General features: G+C 35.7%; 3 protein-coding genes across 3 annotated transcripts; 1 reads left to right on the top strand and 2 right to left on the bottom strand.

The window, feature by feature from the left end:
- Positions 1 to 52: 52 nt before the first annotated feature.
- On the bottom strand, positions 53 to 5,874 carry LOC128860019 (importin-7). Its single transcript, XM_054097230.1, has 14 exons — positions 5,577 to 5,874; positions 4,261 to 4,496; positions 4,100 to 4,200; positions 3,648 to 4,044; positions 3,409 to 3,585; positions 3,201 to 3,346; positions 3,037 to 3,146; positions 2,238 to 2,925; positions 1,928 to 2,151; positions 1,693 to 1,869; positions 1,504 to 1,637; positions 1,234 to 1,436; positions 913 to 1,179; positions 53 to 843 (listed from the first exon to the last, which is right to left on the bottom strand). Exons 1-14 carry the CDS (start codon positions 5,673 to 5,675, stop codon positions 647 to 649), a joined length of 3,156 nt encoding a protein of 1,051 aa, XP_053953205.1. The 5' UTR covers positions 5,676 to 5,874; the 3' UTR covers positions 53 to 646.
- Positions 5,875 to 9,930: 4,056 nt separating this feature from the next.
- LOC128859749 (uncharacterized) lies at positions 9,931 to 16,260 on the top strand. Its single transcript, XM_054096805.1, has 6 exons — positions 9,931 to 12,079; positions 12,133 to 12,903; positions 12,965 to 13,140; positions 13,193 to 13,403; positions 13,482 to 13,625; positions 15,658 to 16,260. The coding sequence occupies exons 1-6, from the start codon at positions 10,295 to 10,297 to the stop codon at positions 15,808 to 15,810; spliced, it is 3,240 nt and encodes a 1,079-aa protein (XP_053952780.1). The 5' UTR covers positions 9,931 to 10,294; the 3' UTR covers positions 15,811 to 16,260.
- On the bottom strand, positions 15,622 to 18,298 carry LOC128859750 (coiled-coil domain-containing protein 22 homolog). The gene has a single exon (XM_054096807.1). It carries the CDS (start codon positions 18,165 to 18,167, stop codon positions 16,488 to 16,490), a length of 1,680 nt encoding a protein of 559 aa, XP_053952782.1. The 5' UTR covers positions 18,168 to 18,298; the 3' UTR covers positions 15,622 to 16,487.
- Between the last annotated feature and the right edge of the window lie 4,476 nt (positions 18,299 to 22,774).

Here is a 22,774-nt window from a genome sequence, read left to right as displayed (position 1 = left end):
AAATCGTCAATTTAACTAAATACATTTGTTTAAATAATAATTTTAACCCAAATTCGATATATTAAAATAAACGAACTGTATTTATTTCAAAATAAAAAAGTGATAAGGAGTAAACTTAATAGTCAATTAGGTATACGCATATGTTTGCTTGTATGCTCCTACATCATCGCCGTGCGCGGTATCAAATGATCTGATTAAATGAGATAATACAGCAAATACTTTATATTTACTTTTAACTACTTTGGAAATTTTTTATAGGTTTAAATGTGTTGTTAATACACTAATAATTAATTATGCACCGCGTAATTACCAGCCTTCTCTAATATCTGTTAACAATAGCATAAATTAAGAGACCGTATGAAACCATTCTAGCTGCATAAAATTTTCATTGCCGTTATGTGTGCTTCATAATTTCATTAGTAGAAAACTATAAGAATCTAAAAGTTCGAACCTCCTTTATGGGAAATATTCCACTGAATATATATAGATATACAACATACATGGTCTTGAGAAATAATTTTATAATTACATTATATTCACCATGATCATCTATACCCTTCTATTCTTTTAATGTATCGCTGAAAATATATTTCTTTTTATATTCTTCAAATAAATGACGCATAGGACGAGCTTATATTGTTCAGTATTAAGAACCGAATTTGAAAGAAGTGGGAACGGTTTGTTGTGGGAATGCGAAACCACCACGCTTCTCAATAAGTTTTGATTCTTTAGCTGCTTTTCGTTGATCAGCGGTGACTACAATCTCTTGCAGTGCTTTCGTCTGTTCAGTGGTAAGACCTGATGTTAGAAGTGAATACCAAGCTTGATCTTGGGCGGACAGAGCTACAAAACGAAATATTTATTATTATTTTTTGTAATAAAACCAATATATGCAACCACTAATTAACTTACCGGAGAAAACTTGTTTAAATGTAACATATTCATCAATCGCAGTTTCATCTTCTTCTTCGTCGATTGGCGTAGTAAAGCCTTCAAGTGCAGTTTCATTAAGATCATCGACTGACTCCTCTTCTTCATCATCAGAGTCCTCGTCATCTTTAATCTCTGCTTTCATTTCGAAACCTGCTTCTGCAGATTTTGTTTTGGACATTTCAGCAATTTGTTCCAAATAGTTCGATGCAAATTCATCTATTTCGTCTTCATCGCTAGATAATGCCTCTGTTGATAATTAAATTTATATCGTTTCGTTGGAACCTAATTACCATTACAAACCTTCACAGTCATCCTCATCTTCTTCTTCCTCTTCTTCGTCTTCCTCTTGTGCACGCGATTCATATGCTCGTTTAAGTCCATCGAAAAGGAGAATTAGATTGGGTAAAATTTTCCCTGCTACCTCGCTAAGAACTGGTGGCTTGGCATCACCCAATGAAATAAGAGTGCATAATCCAAGCACACACAATTTTCGATCATGAATTCTACGTAACAAATGCAATTAGATCATTTGACATAGGATTAAAGTTTCCCCTCCAATGCCTTACTTACCCTAAGAAACAATCAGTATCATGAAGCCACTGCTTAATAAAATGTGATGAAATGGATTCATTATTTGGCTGAGACATTTTTTCCAAGATAGTCAATAGAAGTTGTGGATTGTAATAAAGCGCTGCTATTACTACCTGTAAAACAAAATTTGATATCCATCTTTAAAAACATCTATTTCATATTAATTACCTGTAAACACATTGTACGTAGTTCGGATGACTGCACTTCTCGAGTGAGACGTGACAAAGCCAATTCTACAAACATCGGAATTACAGAGTCAATTTGGCCCTTGCACTGCAAAATTATTACTTCAAGCAGTTTAGCAGCATGGCATTCAGGATCCTCACCAGGGTTGCTTGTTAGCATCTGAAGTGAAAACAGATTAACCAAAATTTGGGCCTGATATCTTACATGATTTTCCTACCGTCTTGCACATGTCGAACATAGCTAGAAGTCGATTCGGGTTGGAAAGAAAAGCTGGCGTATCAACAGTTACATAATTATGCAACGCCGGCATTATGTCGATAAAATAATCCACACCATCTTTTTTGAAAACCTGATATATCAATTCCATCATTTGCCACATTTCTGGAGATATTGCTTTTGCAGTGAGATCGAACACCAACGAAAATGTCTCCTCATAAAAATCTTTAATGGGGCATAATTTTAATCATTTTCATTCCGTTAATTTCAACAAACAAACTTATTTTTGAACATAATGTATTATGGCTTACCTGTGATGTTGTTTTGGAATATATGACCAACTACATTAATTACAATTGGATGTAGATTTAACAAGACATCGGGATGATCTTCCATAACATTAAGTAAGGTTTCGATTGTGTTCAATAAACCCATCGCTGTAATGGCCTTCTCATCTGAATTTTCTTCTGATTCAAGAACTTGGCTAAAAGTTGTAGCCAAATGCTGACAAATTTCCATTGCCACAGGTAAAAGCTGTGTGGTAAATGTACACATAATTTTTTGCATAACATTGGTCAGGTCCTCATTTTCAGTTTCACGAATAATGGTTAGCAGTTCTTTCGTAATTTCTTTTATTTGGCTCTCCACATATTGGGCGGCATCGTCATTAGTTGATAAGAACATTTGCAAGCCAATGGCTGCTTCAACCTTAACTGGAAGCTCCTTGTCATTGAGCAATGCGTGTATATTCAGACGCATGATTTCTGCCAACACCTGTGGGTTCTTCAATTGAATATCGCAAAAATAGTGGAGGACCCAACATGCCCGAGCACGCATATGACCAGCAGGGTTTTGAAATTCAGGGAAAACGTATGTGGTTAACATAGTTTCAACCTGGTCACGGTAAATACGCTTCTTCAACAGTACATCTGCCAATGTTCCAATCATATGTAACGCTCCGTCTTTTTGTTTATTATCCGCATTCGGTGAGGTTATGATCTGTTAAAATAAAAATTTACATGTTAAATTCTATTCGCTGCATCGATTGTATAAGTGATTCACTAGATTAACTCGTGCAGATCAGAAGTGATGAATAAACAACAAATATACCTGCATTATTATATTCATAGCCTTTGGCAAAATTCCTTTCCGTTTCTTACAACAAGTATGTAACAGAGATTGTGCTGCTGGAACGGGTGTTGCGTAGTCCTCGAATATATCTACGTAAAATATTGATTATATGAAAAGAATTTTAAGGTATAATTTAAACCCACCGAATTTTAATCTCAAGTATTCATGCTGATCAGTCTCCCAAAGCTCTTGGTCAGCATCGGTAAAAGACATAATAGGAAATATTACGTCCTGTACTATAGCGACCATGTGAGGTTTTATTAGTTTCCAAGAAAATGCGTGACTTACACTATTGAGTAAATCAAAGATACTTATTCTAATGTTCACACAATTTCTATATGTATTACTTACGCATTTTTTAAGTAAGCCAAAATATCAGTGAGAACTCGAGGTGATACATAAATGTGATTTCGATACTGGTCCAGAATCTTTAAAAGTACATCCAAAATACCAGATGTAAACGTTGGAAGGTACCATTCTGCAAACTTCTGATACTTCTCACTAACCACGTTTCTTGGGCTGCCGTAGCTGAAGATTTCGGAAAATATTTGCAATGAACTAAATTAAGCTCAAGAATTCAACAAACATACCGTTCAAACATACGCACTATTATATGTAAGGCCCATTTCTTTACTTTCCACCATGGAAATTCTGGTTTCTCTTCATCGTCAATATGTGAGCAGTCCGGCATTGGTCTTTCGGCAACTTGGCGACATATTTCCATCCACTGCGAAAATGTTTCTTTTGTTATAAGATCCAATGGCAGTGTATACTGAGTTAAGGCGTAGTAGATTTTTAAAATTTGTTTCTGCAGCAACATCGACTGCTCGGACTGATCATTCATTAAATTAATCATGAGTTGGTATATCATAGGAAGCAGAAGATTCATTGCTTCATTGAGGGGAACACGCTCCTCTGAACGCTTGTATTCATATGTCTTTACCAATTGGTACATAGTAAGCAGAGCGCCATTCCACCCATTTACATCTAGGAAGTAAATAATAATATAATATTTTTACATATAAATTTTAGTTTCTCTTACCCGGATTTTGGAGATAAATGCTGATATTGTCCACAACTTGCGGCCAACGCCCAGGGAAATCACTCCTAATAATGTGATTTACGCATACTGCCAATTGTACTCTAAAGATAAAAGGGGTTTAGAAAATAAATACTAGAAGAAATGTGTAAATTATAACAAACTTTATAATATCTGGAGCGTGAACAATTGCATCTACAATTGACCCACGTATCATAGCACGATCCTGTTCATGAATGGAGAAGGGTATTGGCTCACCCGCTTTAGTCTCATGGTCAGACCAACTGTTTGTGACCAGATTTTTTAGATAGATAGCCCCTGCTTGACGTACTGGTTGGTCAACGTTGCTTTGCATGACAATTTGCAATATTGTCGGTACAAATCCAATTATTTTGTGAATCTGGAAATAGGACAGAATGAACGCAATTAAATACAAACAAATAACAGGGCGTGGCATTACAAATATCGTTTCGCACAATTTATTCTCATACATGTTCGATATTTAACATTTTACCAGTGACACATTTGTTTGTATTCCTTGTAACCCAAGGATGATAGATTACAAGGTTCGATCACTGTGACAGTAACTTTAGCCTCCACACCATAGAGGATTCGGCAGCAGGATTGTGATCTTCCAATCCGTCGTTGTTCAAATGGCAACGAAGTAACATAAATAATGTCTTCTTTGCTTTTTTCTTATACCAGCAAAATAATCTCAGTATTGTTGTTAACAGACCGCCGTCTTATCCCAAGTGACGTCAACAAATCATACTGCTGCAGTGTGTTTGTGAGCGGAGAAATACACCCTTTTTGTTGGGCTTTTTGTACAAAGCAAACATTCCATATGTGGATCAACATCAAGACGCACGCCACAAATAGGAGGAGCTCGGACAAACGCCTAATTACAAACCGACGTATCTTAACCCGAACACAAGTACTGAATTACGAGAATTAGTTTCATGGAGATATTGTGTACAAACAAGCCTCATTAAACAAATGTCATGCAATGCACTTGAGTGTACGCATATCTGGGCTATTGTGTAGTTATAATCAAAGGAATATTTACATACATTAATCTGGCAACACCAAACGAATGCACGTCATGCTCCTTTTCCTTTCAATATTCGCCCTGATCAGGAAATCAAAGATCCAAAGAGATAGAAAATGACCAGAAGACTACCAAACTTTGGAATTTTTAATTCCCCAATGAACTATAATCACTTTAAAATAACCACAATGTATAACTATAGCAAAAACTCATATCAATAATTAAAACACGTGTTAACAAATATAAACTATTATGGCATAGTATTAGAATACAGTTTGCCAATTACGACAAGCACATGGTTCGAGTCGAGGTAAACCCTTTTATTTTCCACCTATTCAACTACTCTCAGGGCTCTAGCTTAAAAAGTGGAAACAAAATTAGATTTGATAAAGCGCTTGCTTTAATAACCTCAAATCTTTCAACTACACTTACTTGTGCCAATTGGTCCTCTGCTGCTTTACGTTGCTCAGGATTAGGCTCGATTGTTGCACGAAGCAAATCAGTCAACTTTTGAGCATCCATTTCTATCATTCGTTGCAAAATAACTCACACTCGTCAATATGCAAAAATTATACAAAACAAAGAAAATATGACCGCGGCAACGACAAAACGATGGAAACGAAAGTTAAAAGCGCACCACCCTTGCCGATGTTAAACCAATGCCATTCAACACCGCAAAAAGAACACTACCATTTTAACAAACGCCAACTTCGATTTTGACAGCGGTCAATTCAAGGCGCATTCATTTGCTCCGAAGGCGGTGTTGCCCATTATAACTTTTCTGAACTTTTCCCACTGTTTTGTTTGGCAATTGCAGAATCAACACGTATTTAACAGAACAAAGCGAATTCATTAAAAGCAAAACAAAAACTAAAGGTGGCGACTTCCGAAAATCGCTATCTTATTTTTCGAGATTTGAACAAGTCTTACTTCAGTCACCATAATAAAACAAAACAAAATATATTTAGTGAATGATTTGTTAATATTGTGACATTGATATTTTTCGTCGGGACAGACTAGCAAGTAATGCACTCAGACACATCAAGTCCATTGTATTACACTCGGATTCCCTTTTTAATTTTCTTTAAATCTACTAGACCTCCGAAGAAATTTGAGTCGATCTTATAATACGTTCACATATAAGTAGATGATCTGCTTTTCGTGCTTAACTCCTAATCCGTAATTAAAAAGCGAGATTTCCCATATAAAAATCTGAGATTATAAAATAATCTTAGATAATAATCATACTTTTTGACATACAACCCTGTGTTTTCTGTGTAATAGATCATTATTTTTACGAGTGTAAGAAAAGCGTCAAAGTAAAAACCAAATAAAATGGATGCTGGCAAAGAAAACAGGTTTAAAATTCGTAATTCTAAAAAAATTGTCATTCATATAACAGAAAAAAAGTGCAAGTCTTCTAATTACTTATTAGAAAATGTAATATTGAATTTCGAATGCGTACTGCCATAGTTTTTTGAAACCTCTCAAACGTCGTTTACGGATTTCCTCCAAGTTTTTATTATTAGCAGCCAATTGCGCAATTAAATTAGCTACTTGTTCTCCTTGTCTTTTCTTCATATCGTTAATAATAATTAAACAAATCAAAAACACCGAAATATTCCACCAAAATAGTTTCTATGAAGAGGAACCTCTCACAACAGTATTGGCAGCTGATTGCCAATTTTGTAGGTAATCTGCCATATGTGAACGGGTAGATAAATTTTGTGGATTTCTTGATAATTAATGCATATGTGAATGTACTTTTATGGTGCCAAGGAGCCAAGGTGGTCGCTTTTTAACATATCAGTGCCAAAGTCCTCAAGACTGATTCGCACGAGAAAAACCGTGGCTTTGATGGCTGCAGAAGGTAGTGGCAGAACTGGCTCCGGGCCAAGGAAGTTGGCCTCAGAGCCCATTCTGGCTAAAGAGTCAGAGGGACTTCACTTTACATGTACATGAAGGCGAATTGAATATCTATGGTGGCGCCATTAAAAAACAGTTACTGTATTTTTCACGATTTTGACCAATCTGACGTCAGCTCGCGAACAAAAGAAGCAAAAGTAAGAAAAATTACGTGTTTGTGAAAATTTAGTGAATGGTTTGGTAGTTTTGTGATTTGTGAGATTGGTGTCAGAAGTAGAACTGTTGAATAAAGCCCCATAGAACAGGATCGTCAAAATGGCGAAGCTGAGTGAACTTAAGACTCCGCAATTTAAGAAGGAGTTGGAACAGCACGGCTTGCAGAGTTACAAACACGGCTACGCTGGGACAAGGAGGCAGAGGGCATCGATGTAGGCGAATATGTGTCGGATGGAATGGTAGAAAGATTCCACCGCACTCCGAAGGAACACTTGTGAAATGTAGTTAGAAAGTACCAAAAAAATTGGGATAAACACATCGAAATGTTTCTGTTGGCCTATTGCTCAGCGGTATATTAAACTACTAGCTAATCGCCCGCAAGGACCATCTTTGGAAGCGATTTAAGGCTTCACGGGGATTTAGCGTTCGGAAGAGGTGCTGCTCCTGCAATGGTCGAAGGTAGCTATTGGGAAACACTGCAGGGTGACATGGATGAATTACACCATCTAATGAGTAACAAGAGTAAGGATCGATTTGACCGTGCTGTGAATTCCGAAGGATTCTGCGAAGATAATTTGGTACTTCTTTATAACCCGCAAAGAAAGAAAGGGGCTTCTTCAGAACTGCAAGCGTTCTGGAAAGGTACGTACATACGTACAACTGGTTAAAAGGTTTAATGATGTGGTTTACCGTATACAGCAATGCAAAACTGTACCAGTGTCTAAACGAAACGATCAGACTTAAGCGGAAAGCAGTGTAGCAAATGGCTGTGCAAGATGACGTTGCTCAATATCAGCAGCGTCATTAGAATTGGGAAGGATCTTTTCGAGCCGTTTGATACCATACGAATTTTCAGAAAGGGTGACTCGCTGTCGTATGACTTCTTTAACCTGATGTTGGAGAGGATCGGCCTTAACGACCGCGCTATTAGTCCTGCCTTCTCCAAACTTGATAAAAGAGCAAAGTGAATGGGTCTGGTGTGGAACAAGGACAAAATGAAGTATCTCCTGTCATCAAACAAACAATCGGCGCACTCACATCACTGTTGACAGTTATGATTTCGAGGTTGTAAAATACTTCGTTTATTTAGGAACCAGCATTAGCACCTATAACAATATCAGCCTTGAGATCCAACGTAGAATCTCTCTTGCCAACAAGTGCTACTTTGGACTAAGTAGGCAAATCAGTAGTAAAGCCCTCCCTAGACGAACAAAAGAAACGACTGGCGCGCTTTGTTAAACTCGGCTTAAATCGCGTAAGAGGTTATCGCGCCAATTAAGAAGAAGTGTAGCAAAACACAAAATTCCAGAACCGACTAGCAACAAAGGCATAAACTCGCCTTGGCACCAAGAATGATAGAGTGAGAGATTGCGCTTTCTGAATTCGCTGTTCCTTAAGAGTCCATGAATAAACAAACAAAAGGAAGTGGAATTATTTTTAAGTGAAGAAAAAGAAAAATAACAAAACACAAGAAATTATCTTTCTTCGTTACATTGTTTTTTTTAATCTCACACATCACAATATTACGAAGCTATTCACTGAATTCTTACAAGAATGTAATTGCTCCTCCTCTTGTTTGTTTTGTTCATTCGGGAAGGGAGCTGACGCCAGACATGTCAAAATCGCGAAAAACAAAGTAACTGTTTTGTTAAGGCGCCACCTAAGGTACTCAATTCGCCTTGCCTTGACACCAAATACCAGATGCTCATAAAATTTGAACGGTGTTATAGGTTGACAGCCGTCGTAAATGTATTTATACTGTTAGAAAATGTTTATTAAAATAAAACGTATTTCAATAATTCCTCACTAGATTGTCAAATAAAAGTCACAAGTTAATGGCAGCACACTTACTTAACTTTACTTTCAACACACTTTACTTACTCGAAGAAGAAGACTCACCACTTTGGAAATAGGTTTTCAATATTTCCCAATTTTGTTCAAGCGTATAGCGTCCCATTTCGTAAATGTCAAACCTTTAAGTAAATTATGAACACATTTGACATCTCAAAAAATAGGTGGTTCAAAAAGCAAACGCTATATGGCCCACCCTGTATGTACACATTCAACTTAAGACTGAATCAAGGCGAATTGTGTACCATAGGTGGCGCCAAAATAGCTACTTTATTTTTCCCGATTTTGACAAATCTGACTTTAGTTCCCTTATCAATACAAACCAAACGATAGGAAGAAGAAGAAATAACATGTTTGTGAATTGTGAAAGCAAAAATTAATATAAAGCCTCTGAACGCAATTTGCTTGCTTTTCTATACGGAAGACGCCGTGACAAGAAAGTATGTGTGTGTTTATAATTTCTTGAGTCTGGTTGTTTCCTTTGCTTTCGCCTACTGTTTCTCTTTAAAGATAGGTAATTCCCCTTTCTTATGTTTGGTTATTCATGGGCTCTTACGACACAGCGAATTCGAAGGGCGTAACCATGTACTTGATCGTTTTTTAGTTTGTCTAGTTTATATCTCACAAACCCCAATATTACCAAGCCATTCACTGGATTTTCGCAAAAATGTAATTTCTCCTCATTTTGTTTGTTTTGTATAAGAAAGAAACTAACGTCAGACATGTCAAAATAACGAAAAATAAGGTAACTGTATTGGGGAGGTGTCACCTATGGTATTCAATTCGCCTTGTAAGCAATCCCTTTTAGTTTTACCGGGAGAAAACATAATTCAGCAACATTGGTTGTCAAATTGACACTTGATAAAGAATTGGAAATTGTAATGTCGTTGTTGAGGAGTTTAATTACGTGAGAATTAATCAAAATAGTCTTTAATGTACATCAATCGAACATATGAAACCTGAAATTACCGATTTTATGCAAATATTTATAAAATAGTGTTTACGCTCCTATCATTAGAGGTTAAATTCGAATGGTATACATGAAAATAGTGTGCACGGTTGAAACAATTTTTATTAATAAGAGCCGAAGTAGAAAAAATGGCGCCCGCAAACATGTAAACATGTCGTAAGAAACACTGCAATTTATTTGTACACAAGATCCAGGTTTTCATACATAAAATCTATTTTAAAATAAAGTGGAACATTTGATAATAACAATGTCTACAGTGAAAGAGTGTAATGCGTTATCTGAGGATCAAGAGCACTCCCAAAAACCGAAATGCGAAGATTCAAATGATAGTGGTAGTGCTAAAATAATTTCGAATGAACTTCTGCTGGTGGGAATGTATAGCGGAGTTGAAAAAATCGATGAGTTGACATCTTTAGAGCGCGAAATTGCCGAATTACACCATGTGGAACCTTCTACAAATGTCGAATATCATGTGAGTGATAATTTTAACAACGGTAATGGCGTTATCAATAAGCAGATGCTAAGTAGTGGCAAAACGTCTGGGATGAAATCGAAACACACAAGTTTGAAAATTTTGGATAGTATCAATCGCGAAGAATGTGTTACTTTCCTGCATTGCGATTCAGTAGATGAAGATAATATAATACCACAAGAAATTGGGTCAACAGCTCTGGAACATGAGGATTTGATTGCTGTCCTAAAGGGCATAGACGATCACAATAATGTTACAAATGTGAAAGAAGTAACAAATGCTAACCATGAAGAACAATGTATGCGGCCTCCATCTATTACGGAAAGTGAATTAGTTGAGGGAGTGACCATTGAAGGTGAAGGGCAATTTCAAATTATGGAAGTAGTGTATGATGAAGTAGATGAGAATGACTCTAAACCAAAAGAAGCACAAGATGATCCAAGCATCCAAGCGGCGACCTCAAATCCGATGCCGAGTTCGGGCCCTAATGCAATTTCGCACTTAACAAATGAAGAAATACGTGCGATGGCTATGGAGCAAATAGCTGGCTTGAATGTTCTGGGCCGTCAACGAAGACGTAAGCAGGATATCAAACCTTTGCAAGCGGAAGATAGTTCTGATTTAGTGGCATCAATTGGTGCAGACTGGAGTGACGATGATGCTGAGTTTGAATTAAAAGCAACATCCAGTGTAAGCAATTCCCAAAAATCTAATTTTAATATTGAGCTGAAAAATAAGAAGCGTGATTTTGAAACTGAAGTATTGGAGAGAAAAGAGTTAGTGAATAATAATACAAATGATTCAATACAAAAAGCAACCGGCGTAGTCAAACTGGACGAAGTGTGCTCAGACAACTCCCATGGTGAAAGTACTATTATTCCTGGTGAATCTGTAAAAAACGATGCTATTAGTATAAAACCAATAGTCGGATTTAAGCGGACCCGCATAATAAAACGAAAAATTATATGGGATCCCGATGCTCCAGAAACCCAAATTTCGTATGCGCAATTAGCACGCAATAATTCTAAATTAAATTTGGATGCAGATAACAAGACTTCTAAGGTATCTTCGGGATCAACGCTGAAAGGAGTACGCTCTGATGTTACTAAAAATCAACAGAGTGAATTAAAAGGGAAGAAATCACCTATTAGTGCATCTAATGCTCACCGCCAAAGCGAATCAGAAAGTAAACAACAGTTACGGGGATCAGAGTTTAAAATAGGTTCAAGTTCTGTGGTATCTAAGACAAAGGAAACTGTGTCTATCTCGCCCACTGATATCCAGTCAAAACGGTCTAAAATTGTAGACGAGGAAAATATGATGAAGTGTCAGCCGGCAATAAAACGGCGATCTCTGACCCCTGTTATAAATGGAACTGGGGGTAATACAGGTTCCAAGAAAAAAAGAGGTAGTGAAATCGATCGTTTAGTAAGTGATGAGGGTGCTGCTAATATGCTGCATTCCTTGGAGAATGAGAGAAGTAAACTAATTGCAGAGCAAGGAGCCGACAAACCCCATAAACCATTAATGCGCAGCCGCGCTGCCACAATTTCCGAAAGGGTATGACTTACATATAAATATATAATAAAAAACATAATTTTTATTTCTTAAAGATATCGAAAAGAGAAACTACACCAACATCTGGGAAAGTATTGGCTGTCGCAGCGAGTACTGGGGGCGCGAGAAATAAGCGCAATTCTAAACAAAAACCTTCTTCAACTTGGGACTATGTTTATAAACAACAAGCCAGCGAGGAAGCAATGATCATTAGACGGCGCTCCAACAGCTCTTATTCAAGCAATGCGTCCATACGGCGCACCAGCTTAGATGCTCCAGCAACAAAAACTTCAAACGCAACTAAAACTACAACATTTGCCAAAAGTGTGCAACATAATGCATCTTCGGGTGCAGCAGTAAGTGCAACTCCAAGCAGTTCGGGAACAAAAACAACTCAAAAAAGTTTATTAAAAACTTCAAATGAAAATAGTGCATCTGTTAAAGGTTCTGCTGTTAACATAATTGGAAAAAACCCAACGTGTGCCGTTAGCTCGTTTCAGTTTGCTAAACCGGAATTAAAAGCTAACCAAAAAAGCAACCGGCGGACAAAGGGCAATAGTCATGTTGAGAGCTTTCCAACAAATGACACTAAAAAGCAAACTCTGGCATCTGGGGTTCGAAGAGGTGAACGTAGCCCTACCACCATCGATGAAAAAGACAAAAACAAGAACACTGGAGTAAGCAACAAAATTTCAGCAAAGCAACCAAAAGAGGAGTCTCCAGTTGGTTCCATAATTTCTGATGTTGTTGTAAAAAAAGTAACAAAAGTTGCTCAAATAGTTTTCAATACACAGAAAGCGAAAATAAATTATACGTTCACAGCGCAGGTATATTTGGTTCAATAAATAAAATAATAGAAATTACGATAAATTTCTGAAATTTTCCTAGATGTTAAATAAATTAGTCGACATACTGGAAAAGCTAAGTAAGGATGCTGAATGCAATGCTGTGGTGATCACAACAGATGCGCCCAATTTTTGTTACGGCGTTGACTTTACGGACTTAACTCTTGGCCCCATGGAGAAACGCAAACAAACAGCAGTACATTTAGCATTGGCGGTTAAGTATGTAGGAATAGAAAAATAGTAATTGTTTTGAATACAAACTTTTTTTCAGGAACTATTTGAAAATGTTGGCTACATTTCCGAAGCCATTGATTGCTGGTGTTAATGGCAGCAATATTGGATTGGGTGTAATGCAATTACCATTGTTTGACATAGTCATTGGAAGCGATAAAGGTTCATATGAAACTCCGTATGTAAAAATTGGTCAAGTTCCCGAAGGGTACTGTATTTGGAATAAGATAACAAAAATCCGTGATAATTACGTAAGTACACACATGAATTGGAATATATTACTGAAATTCATATTTAAAAATATTATTTATCATTTCATAATCGCGCAGAAAACTAAACTTTTTTGGCTCGGAGAAAAATTACATTCAACTGAATCAGCATTATCTGGATTAGTACACAAACTGACCGCGTCCGCCAAAGTAAACGATGATGCATTATTGGCTGCTAAAAAAATAGCAATGATGTCAACAGAGGTTAGTTGGTTGTAGTTGTTGTAACAGCATAAACATTAAATGTTTGAGGAATGCTGCTAGGGTGACTATCCTTCGCCGGGTCGTTCGAGTAACGTAGAAACGACTGTCGTGGGAATGTTAGATGGGTTCTCACATTTGCTACCTATATACTTTTAAATTTCATATGTGTATATGCAATTGCATGCTTCTTAATTTTGTCCCTATATACAACCCACTTTTTATAATTTACATATACACGAATTTTTCCAATCTGTAGTCGTATACCATGTAGCTTAGGTCGGCTTAGGATGGAAGTAAGATTGATTTCTTAATAGCATTTTATATACCAAACCGTTCCCATAATTTTATAATTTTGAATTTATTAATGCTCCGTTGGGCCTTTCGGTGTGGCGCCCGGGTCAGGCCAGATCCCTATGTATTTAAATAATTTTGTATGGGAATATGTACAAATGTTCCACAGTTATAATTCACTTTCAAGTATCGCAGGTATATATTTTTAATTTTTTACCTTTTTCATCGGTTCTGGCACGTATTGAGCTACCTACAAAAGCAAACATAATGGCTGAAAATATTTTGGTCTGTGAAAAAAAGTATTTTTTTGAAGAAAGTTGATTACAATGAAATTTATGGTAAAATAAAATACATTTGCAAATACAAAACGATGGATCAAATGGCCACACATTTTACATCAAAACGGCCGACAAGTCGATAGACCATTGCTTTCTTTTGCAACATGTTGGATGTCCTGGCATTGGCAACGTTTTGTATTTCCAAGGAAGTTGATGGGCTCAGAAAAGTGATGCGAAGCGAAATTTTGGAATCATTTTTCAGCAAACCAATTACTATCGCTGAGAAGTCTCATTGCATTGTATGCAAGAATCCAGTAGGTCAACAGCACTCAAAAATCTCTTATACATGTTTAGCTTGCCTTCCACCGAATCCAAAAAAAAATATTTTACCATAAATTTCATTGAAATCAATTTGTTTTCTCCAACCATCTTCGAAATGAACAAAAATAAAGAACAAAACAAAAAAATCCTTTTTCCACAAACTAAAATACTTTCAGCGATTATTTTTGCATGCCAAAAGCCAATGAAAAAGGTAAAAAATTAAAAATGTATGCCTGCGATATTTAAAAATGAATTCTAAATGTAGCTCATTTGCCACATATTCCCATACAAATGCATGTAAATACACAGGCACCTGTCAGACCCGGGTGCCAAACCGAAGGTGTAACTCTTAAAATACTTTTTTCCGTCCTGTTCGAGGATCCTTTTTAAAAGAATATGTCCCTTAATCTATAGAAATTTACAACGCGAGAGAAAAACAAAACGGATGGGATTGTTTGAAGATTATAAATAACAAAAAAAAAAAAAAAAAATGGGTCATACAAAGTAATGAAAGCTCCCCGCGAAAGGAGAGAATTGTGATCCCCCTGGATGTATAGATCGTGAGGTGGAATCATCTCAGCACCTTCTCCTTAGCTGCCCTGCTCTGGCGGGGCTCTTACTTCTTTGCCACGCCTGCTGATATAGCTGGCGTTGACATCAAAAATCTGATGAATTTCATCAGCAGCACAGTCATCGTTCGTAATCCACACTCTCTAAACCCACCCTCCTAACCATCCCAGCACCACCTGTCCCCGCCCTCTCTCTGCATGCCATCGCTCTTCCTCTTTCACCTCAACTCCTTCATAATGATATCACAAAGGACGTCCAAGTGTGCTCATTCCTTGGGCAACCATACCAACCTAACCTAATCTAAGTAATGAAAGCACCGTACACTTGAGTGAACACGTAACGCGGCAACTACAGAACTTAATATAATACCCTGTTGAGCCAGAACCACTTTTAGAGCGAATGTATTTAGTCACAAAAATAGGCACTAATGCTGTTCTCTTGTTCCGAGCTACTGCCTCATTTTGAATATCAGCAAGGATACTTGATTAAAAGTATATTTTCGAAAAATCACTTTTCAAAGCATTAAAACAAAGAAATCCATTGTATATATTTTAATTTTTCTTTTATTGCAGTCATATCGATGTATGAAGAAAACTGTTATTGACAATCATTTCGAAATAATCAATAATGCTTTGGACGAAGAATTCGAGACCATAGTCGAACAGTGGATATCGGCAGAATGTTACGAAAATTTCAAAAAGTATTTGGAGATTGGTCATTTTTAAGCGAGTTTTTAATGTTTTTTATAGCGCAATAATTTCCCTATTATTTTGAATTATAAAATTTAATACAAGCATTTTATATAACAATTTGGCCTATAATTTAAAATTAAAGTGTAATTATTAGGAGTCTTTTATTTTTTAGTTGTACATAAAGGTATGTACATAGGGCACAGAAAAATGAAACAAAATATAGGTATTAATTCTTGAAATTGTTAAGAGCGTTTAGTGCATAACGTGGTAAAATCGCTATTGAATCTGGAATCATATAAGTTTTAATTTGAGTATTCATTAAGAGTAGTACTATTGCAGGTATACATATGCATGTATATGCACTTCTACCTATACACGTAAACTTATAATTGTAAACTGTATTTGATCATTTAAATTTTTGAATAAATACAACATCCAAATCGATTCTTATTGTATATGTGATCGACTTTGGTAACATCTTATTCCATTATTTTATTAATTAACGATGCATATCCTATACATATATTTATATAAAGTATACCTCACCCAAGGCAAGAGATTAATCAGAACGAGAATAGCTTCAGACATGGTAATATTGATATATTTTGAATTAGTTTCAAAGAACTGTGCCCTTGAGATGTATATATTTATTTTGATTTTAGGCTTGCTTTGAGATAGGTATTCCCTTACGATAGTTTTTACGCAACAATTCAAGCATTTGAAATTTTATTTTCTATCGCCCGAATTTCTGTCTGAATATTATGAATAATATTATCAAAATTTTGTATGTCTGTCGTTATTTGTTGCAGACTCGCATTTACATTCTTCATTTTTTCACGGTCAATTTGTACCTCTATTTCTCGAGTTGTATTAGTAACATTTCCCGTCTTTGTAACGAGGTCGACAAGTTCATTGCAAGAAGTGTGTAACGTGGCTAGAAGTTTGTATGCTATCTTTGAATGCATGTCATCTTTAGCCGTCTGAAAAAGTAGATCATCTGTATAACAAAATTGTCGTTGTAATTGTGCGGATATAGAATTAAGCTGTTTTTGCAAATCCCGAGTATCGTCAAGAACTTTGTAAATGTCACTGCGCTGTTTCCGTATATTGGATATAAACTCTAGTATTCTTTGAATATATTCCTTGCGTGGCGCTGTTCGATCATTTTTAGTTGCTCTAAGTTCTGTACTAAGCTCGTTGTGTTGTATATTCTTTTCTTCTAACACGCCCTGCAATTGTGCAATTGCTTCCCGAAATTCTTTAATATTCCGGATACTGTGTAATTGCTTCGAAGATCTCAGACATTCAAGCGTATCTAACATTGGTTGGCGGTATTCACGCCACTGTTCATCTAAGTTTTTACGCCGCTCTAGAGTGCTTCGTATAAGAATTTCCAATTTAGCAGCATTTTCTTTAGGATTGTCTAGAACAAGGCAAGCACGCTCATGCATTTTAACGATTGGGCGGATATTTTCCAATTCTTTTTGAACTTTTGCCTGTCGATTTTTTACCGTGTTTATATCATTTATTAATGTTTTTTTTGTAGTTAAAAGGTCGACGTTTTGACTCTTAAAATTATTAACCTCCTCCGTAAGTTTACTAAGAGGCGATGTGTCCCCTATGTCAGCTAAAGCAGAACTTTCAAATTTAGTTGAATCTATCACATTTAGATAATTCTCTTTAGCCGAACACTTTAGATGGTCTCCCTTGGAAGTTTCGTTACCAACATATAAATCAAACGAGTTTTGATGTAGAACAGAACTTATTAGGTCGAATTTTTTGGGTGCCGTTTGTTGGAAAACGTTTATTGTTTTGTGTTGCGGACAATGGCCACTTTGCTTAGGTGTTGTCTTTACTAAAAAAAAATTTAAGTTGTGATGTGGTTTAAAAGATGTTATTTTACTACTACAACCAAAACTGCGACCTAAAGCAAGATTTCTACTATAAGCGGGAATCCAAGGTTTGTGCAATTGCTGTATCATTGTTTCTTTGATATTTCTCCGCCATATTTCCAAATCCCCAGACAAACTCCCATCTTCGCCTGTTGATGTTATTTCATCGCGTGGAAGCTTTTCTATAAGAAACATTAGCAGTTTACGAACATCTACTTCGTTCGGGTATAAGAAAGTCTGATATCCAATATCACCGCGGTAGTTAAGGTTGGAGATAAAGGACGACAACGCGGTAGCTATAGAGAATCTCTGCGCCATTGGTAATCCTTCAGGCAGTGCATGTGGAATGTTGGCCGACAATGGTTGAATCCTTTGTATGCATTTGGATATTGTGTGGACCAAGAGGCTTGGTGTAAATTCCGCCATTGTAGAATTATCATCGATTTGACATCCAATTTGATTCAATGTATGAACAATAATTTTGTCTACTTCGTCCATTGATGAGGTGAACACGTATTATAATTGTATATCAAGCAAATTATTACGGATTTATCTGCTTCACGCGATTTTTCCACATAAAATAAAATAGTGATTGAATATGTACACTGTGAATAAAATATATACTGTTTGAAGGAAAATAAGCCAAGGGAGGCGAATTCATACAGGGTGACTTCGGTAGAGAAAGTTCGTATTTTGAATATCAACTGTGTACAGAGCTAAAATTGGCGCCTTCAGAAAATCGCAATTTTATTTTTCTCGATTTTGGCAACAGGCTGACGTCGTCTCTTCGAAGTAAAATAAAAGGAGAAGAAATTACGGGAAAAATTTAGTACAATGTAACCTGCTTTGAAAATAAGGTTTAAAGGTGTATCCCCATCTTAAAACTGAAAACCGTACCCTCCGGAGGCCTATGCTGAAAACAGTGAAAACCGTAGGGGACTGTGCCTAACGAGCACAAAAACTCATCCCCTGAGAACAACAACGTTCTTTTAATTACATATTTACACAATGCATCGGTTTGTGTGTATGTGTTTGGTTGTATCTACACAATGTTGCCATTTAGATTTTTACTTACACACTTTTTCACACATACGCGTTATCAGTTACAATTTTTCATTGTTTAATAAACCAAAGCCAAAAACCAACAAATGCAAATAGTTCATTTATACATCTATAATCAACATTATTCTACAGTGTTTTTAAGTTATTTTAACAAAAATTATAATTTCCCTAAGTTTATTTTGTAAATGATTTCGAAATGTACTGCTTGGCAGCACTGTGTGGTGAGAGAGCAATGACAGGGTGACAGAGTATTACGGGAATTTTTAAATATCGTGAAATAAAATCTACGATACTACGATACGGACGGAAGGATTTTTTCATTTACATGGGGTTCTCATTAGTTTGATCGTGACAGCTGATAGGGGATTGCGTTTACGTCGTTCACTGTTTTCAGCTTTATAGTTTTAAGTAATTTCAGTGTAGTTTAGCGAAAAGTTGGGGTTGCCATACACCTGAAATAAAAACGAAGCTTGTATGCAGAGATGTTCAGTGGAGGGTTGATTGTAAATCTGCGGGTATTTTTGACGTGATAACGTCTTATAATTCGATTTAGCCGGCTGCACGCACGAAAAAATGTGTCCTTACCTTGCTCATTTGTCGTTACCTTGCTCATTAGTATTACCTTGCTCATTAGTGTTACCTTGCTTATTTGTCGTTACCTTGCTCATTTGTCGTTACCTTGCTCATTGCCGTTACCTTGAATGAACAGCAAGCGAAAGCGCGGAACGAACAAAGCAAACGAACGGCAACGTTCGACATCTTGCTCTCCCGCACTTAAGTGAGCGTATATATGTATGTATATGCGCATATGTACATATATAAATTCACGTATTTGTATTTGCATATGCATTCTTATTGATTATTATTAATTTGATTTACTTGAAGAATTTAAAATAAAACCAAGTTTGTTAATAATACCTGTTGTTTTAATGTTATTATTATTAATTTTTTTATTATATATGAAGGAAAAAATGTATGGTAATATTTACCATATACCTTATAAGATATGTTGTATACTAATATATGTATATAAACATGCATATACATATACAATTTCGCGCAATTTTCAAAAAGAACAAATCTATATGTAAAGATGCATACAAATCATATGGACATATCAAATATACGAATCTATTCCGTACGAAAGCAAATGTAAGCTAATGTGCTTGAACTGCAAGCGAGAGCGCGGAACGAACGACAAAGAGCACAATCGGCCCCCGCTTTCGGCAACGTTCGACATCTGGCTCTGTCCTACTTGAGTGAGCATATATATGTATGTATATGCGCATATGTAGGTATATAAATTCACATACTTTTATTTGCATATGCCTTCTTCCTGTGTGCATGGTAATGAACCATTTCTCTGTTGAGAATAGGACGATGATAGAAAAAGTAGGAAATGAATGGGAGTGTTTCGAGTGTAAAGTGTCTTGAAGAAGGCAAATCAATGATGTGGCCTCTTAGTGTTGTTGACTTATTAACGTCTGATACACAATCGAAATTGAACATACATATATTTCATGAATTCGATAAATGTTTCGTCATTTTTCACGTTTATGTCCCTAAATATAACTTGATCAATTCCATTGCGATTCCATTTACCTCCTTCTCTATATCCATACTAAATATCTTTCAAACAACTAAAATTAAAATTTTCTTTTGAAAAATGCAACTATTCCATCAGTATTTTCTTATGACGTTGTCACGTTGAACTATCATCAGTAAACCGACTTTACAGACAACCTCTTTTTTTGTTCATATTTTTGTTTTCATTTGCAGGCATTCGGCAACACTATACTGTTGTATATTTAGTGAATTTTAGTGAAGTGTAAAAAAATATATAGTGTAATGAGCCAAACTATAGTGAAGTTCCCGAGGGCACTTTGAAGGCAAATAATTACGAAACTATTATTTCTCGAATAGTTGGGAGTTATAGTTATAAAGATAGTTCCTTAACACCTCCCTAACATCTCCACTAGTTTCATTAACTAATACATTATAGTTTGCCAAAAATTGCCCAAGTTACATGAACCTTAAGACGGTTGTTTAAAAGTGAATTGTCCTTATAACTGGTTACATGGTTACATAAAATATGATAAAATTCATAAACAATTGTATCAAAATAAATCGTTACCGTCTGGCAATTTGCACGAAACTTAATTACTCAATAAAATAAACGTTTTTTGTTTATATTAATTTTTTTCAGAGAGCAAAAAACGTAAGACTAACACTTTTCATTGAACTGAATTTTTTAAAGGCGCTTTAAATTATTTTTGTTCCATAAGTCCCATTTTAATTATAGTCTCAAAACGAAAATTGAAAAATTAAGAGTTAAAAATTGTATAACTCAACCTGTTTATTTATTATAAATTTAAAGACCAAAAAATGATTTTGCTTCGTTTTAGAATCCTGAAATTGATTTACAAAATTTGGCATAGCATCCCCACTAATAGCCTAAACGCACGGTGGCTTTAATCGGGATTAACGACTTAATTTGGAATTATCTCGGGAATTAAGTGCAGTAATGTGGATTGACAACAAGACTTAATTCTAATAATTTAAGGGGATTAGGAGAATTTTCGATGACAACATTGCCGAAAAATCACAGTTAATAACTATTGGGAACGAAAAATAATAAAACTTTTCAAGAAAAGAACAAGAAATACTGGATTTAATATTATATTAGTTTGCACTAACACATTCGAAATTACATAAATTGTTTTGATATTTCGGAGCAGTTTGAGAAATCGCAATTTAAGATTTTTTTTAATAAATAACTATTTCTTAGCATCAGGGCTAAAACCTGTATTTATTGCCTACGATCCATCTTTTACTGACAAAACTAACTAATAAGCTCACCACCGTCTATTACACTACAATTTTAATCAGAATTAACTGCGCCGGTATTACCGATTAACGCCGCTGTCTGTCGTGTACGCTCGAGCAAAATTACCAAACACTATCACCCGCTTAGGGTTCATCAAAAAATGTAGGAGAAAGTAGAGTGTTTTTACTTGTGCACTTTTTATAATGCCCCTAGGCTATGCAAAAAAATGTTCTTCTTTTTGACAGCTGATATGTACTATCAACTGTTTTTAGAAAATTGTATTGTAAACCCAAGGTTACAAATCTTAAAATCCGAATATTCACTTAGCCATTCACTGAGTATTCAAAAGCAAGTAATTTCTCTTGCCTTTGCATGTTTATTTAAAATACTGATGTAATAGGCTGTCGACATAACAAGCAATAAAGTAGCTGTTTTCTGTATTCTGGATACCGTGTTATTCTATCATGCTTGGTGGTTATGCTGAAATTTCGTTATATAAATATTGTTGCGGACGGTGAAGTTCCCCCAACGCAAAAAAGTTCCATATTAATTTATGCTTTCACATTTTTAAACGCGGCCCTTCATTTCATTAGTTTGTTTAGTTTAAACCTGAACAAGCCATTCGCTGAATTTTCACAAACATGTAATTTCTCCTTCTTTTGTTTGTTTTGCTCGTTTGATTCGTATTGGTAAGGGACTGACGTCAGACTTGTTAAAATCTCGAAAAATAAAGTAACTGGTTTGGGAAGGCGCCACCATCAATTCAATCAAAATTCAATTCGCCTTGAGTAGAGGTAAACCACAAGGCGATATGCAATCCGTTAATTTTATTTTGGCAAAATTAAATTTGAAGCAAAATACTGGCCAAGACTAAAATTCGTGACTATATTTAAAAAATGTAAAAGTGCAGCTCATTGCTAAATATTTAGTCTTAAACTTTGACAAGAGATTGCTTCATTATATATATATAACTCATCGAAAGTAAAAAAAATTAATACTCTTAATATTACTTGTGTATAAAACATTTGGGCTAGGACTCCTTCTGATTGCCCGTCACATGTTTTGTGACACATACCATATTACGAAACTCACAGGAGATGTTCATTTAGTGCTTATTTTGCTAAAGTTAGCACCAACACTATTCAGTTAATAATAGTTTTTAAGTTATTTGTTAATAAAATTTGTCTTTGTCAATAAGTGCACTTATCACATTTAT

The sequence above is a fragment of the Anastrepha ludens genome, chromosome 4 (assembly GCF_028408465.1).
Source record: "Anastrepha ludens isolate Willacy chromosome 4, idAnaLude1.1, whole genome shotgun sequence".
Lineage (NCBI taxonomy): Eukaryota > Metazoa > Arthropoda > Insecta > Diptera > Tephritidae > Anastrepha > Anastrepha ludens.
Note: the sequence above shows the minus strand (reverse complement) of the source record. Positions and strands in the feature narration are given on the sequence as shown.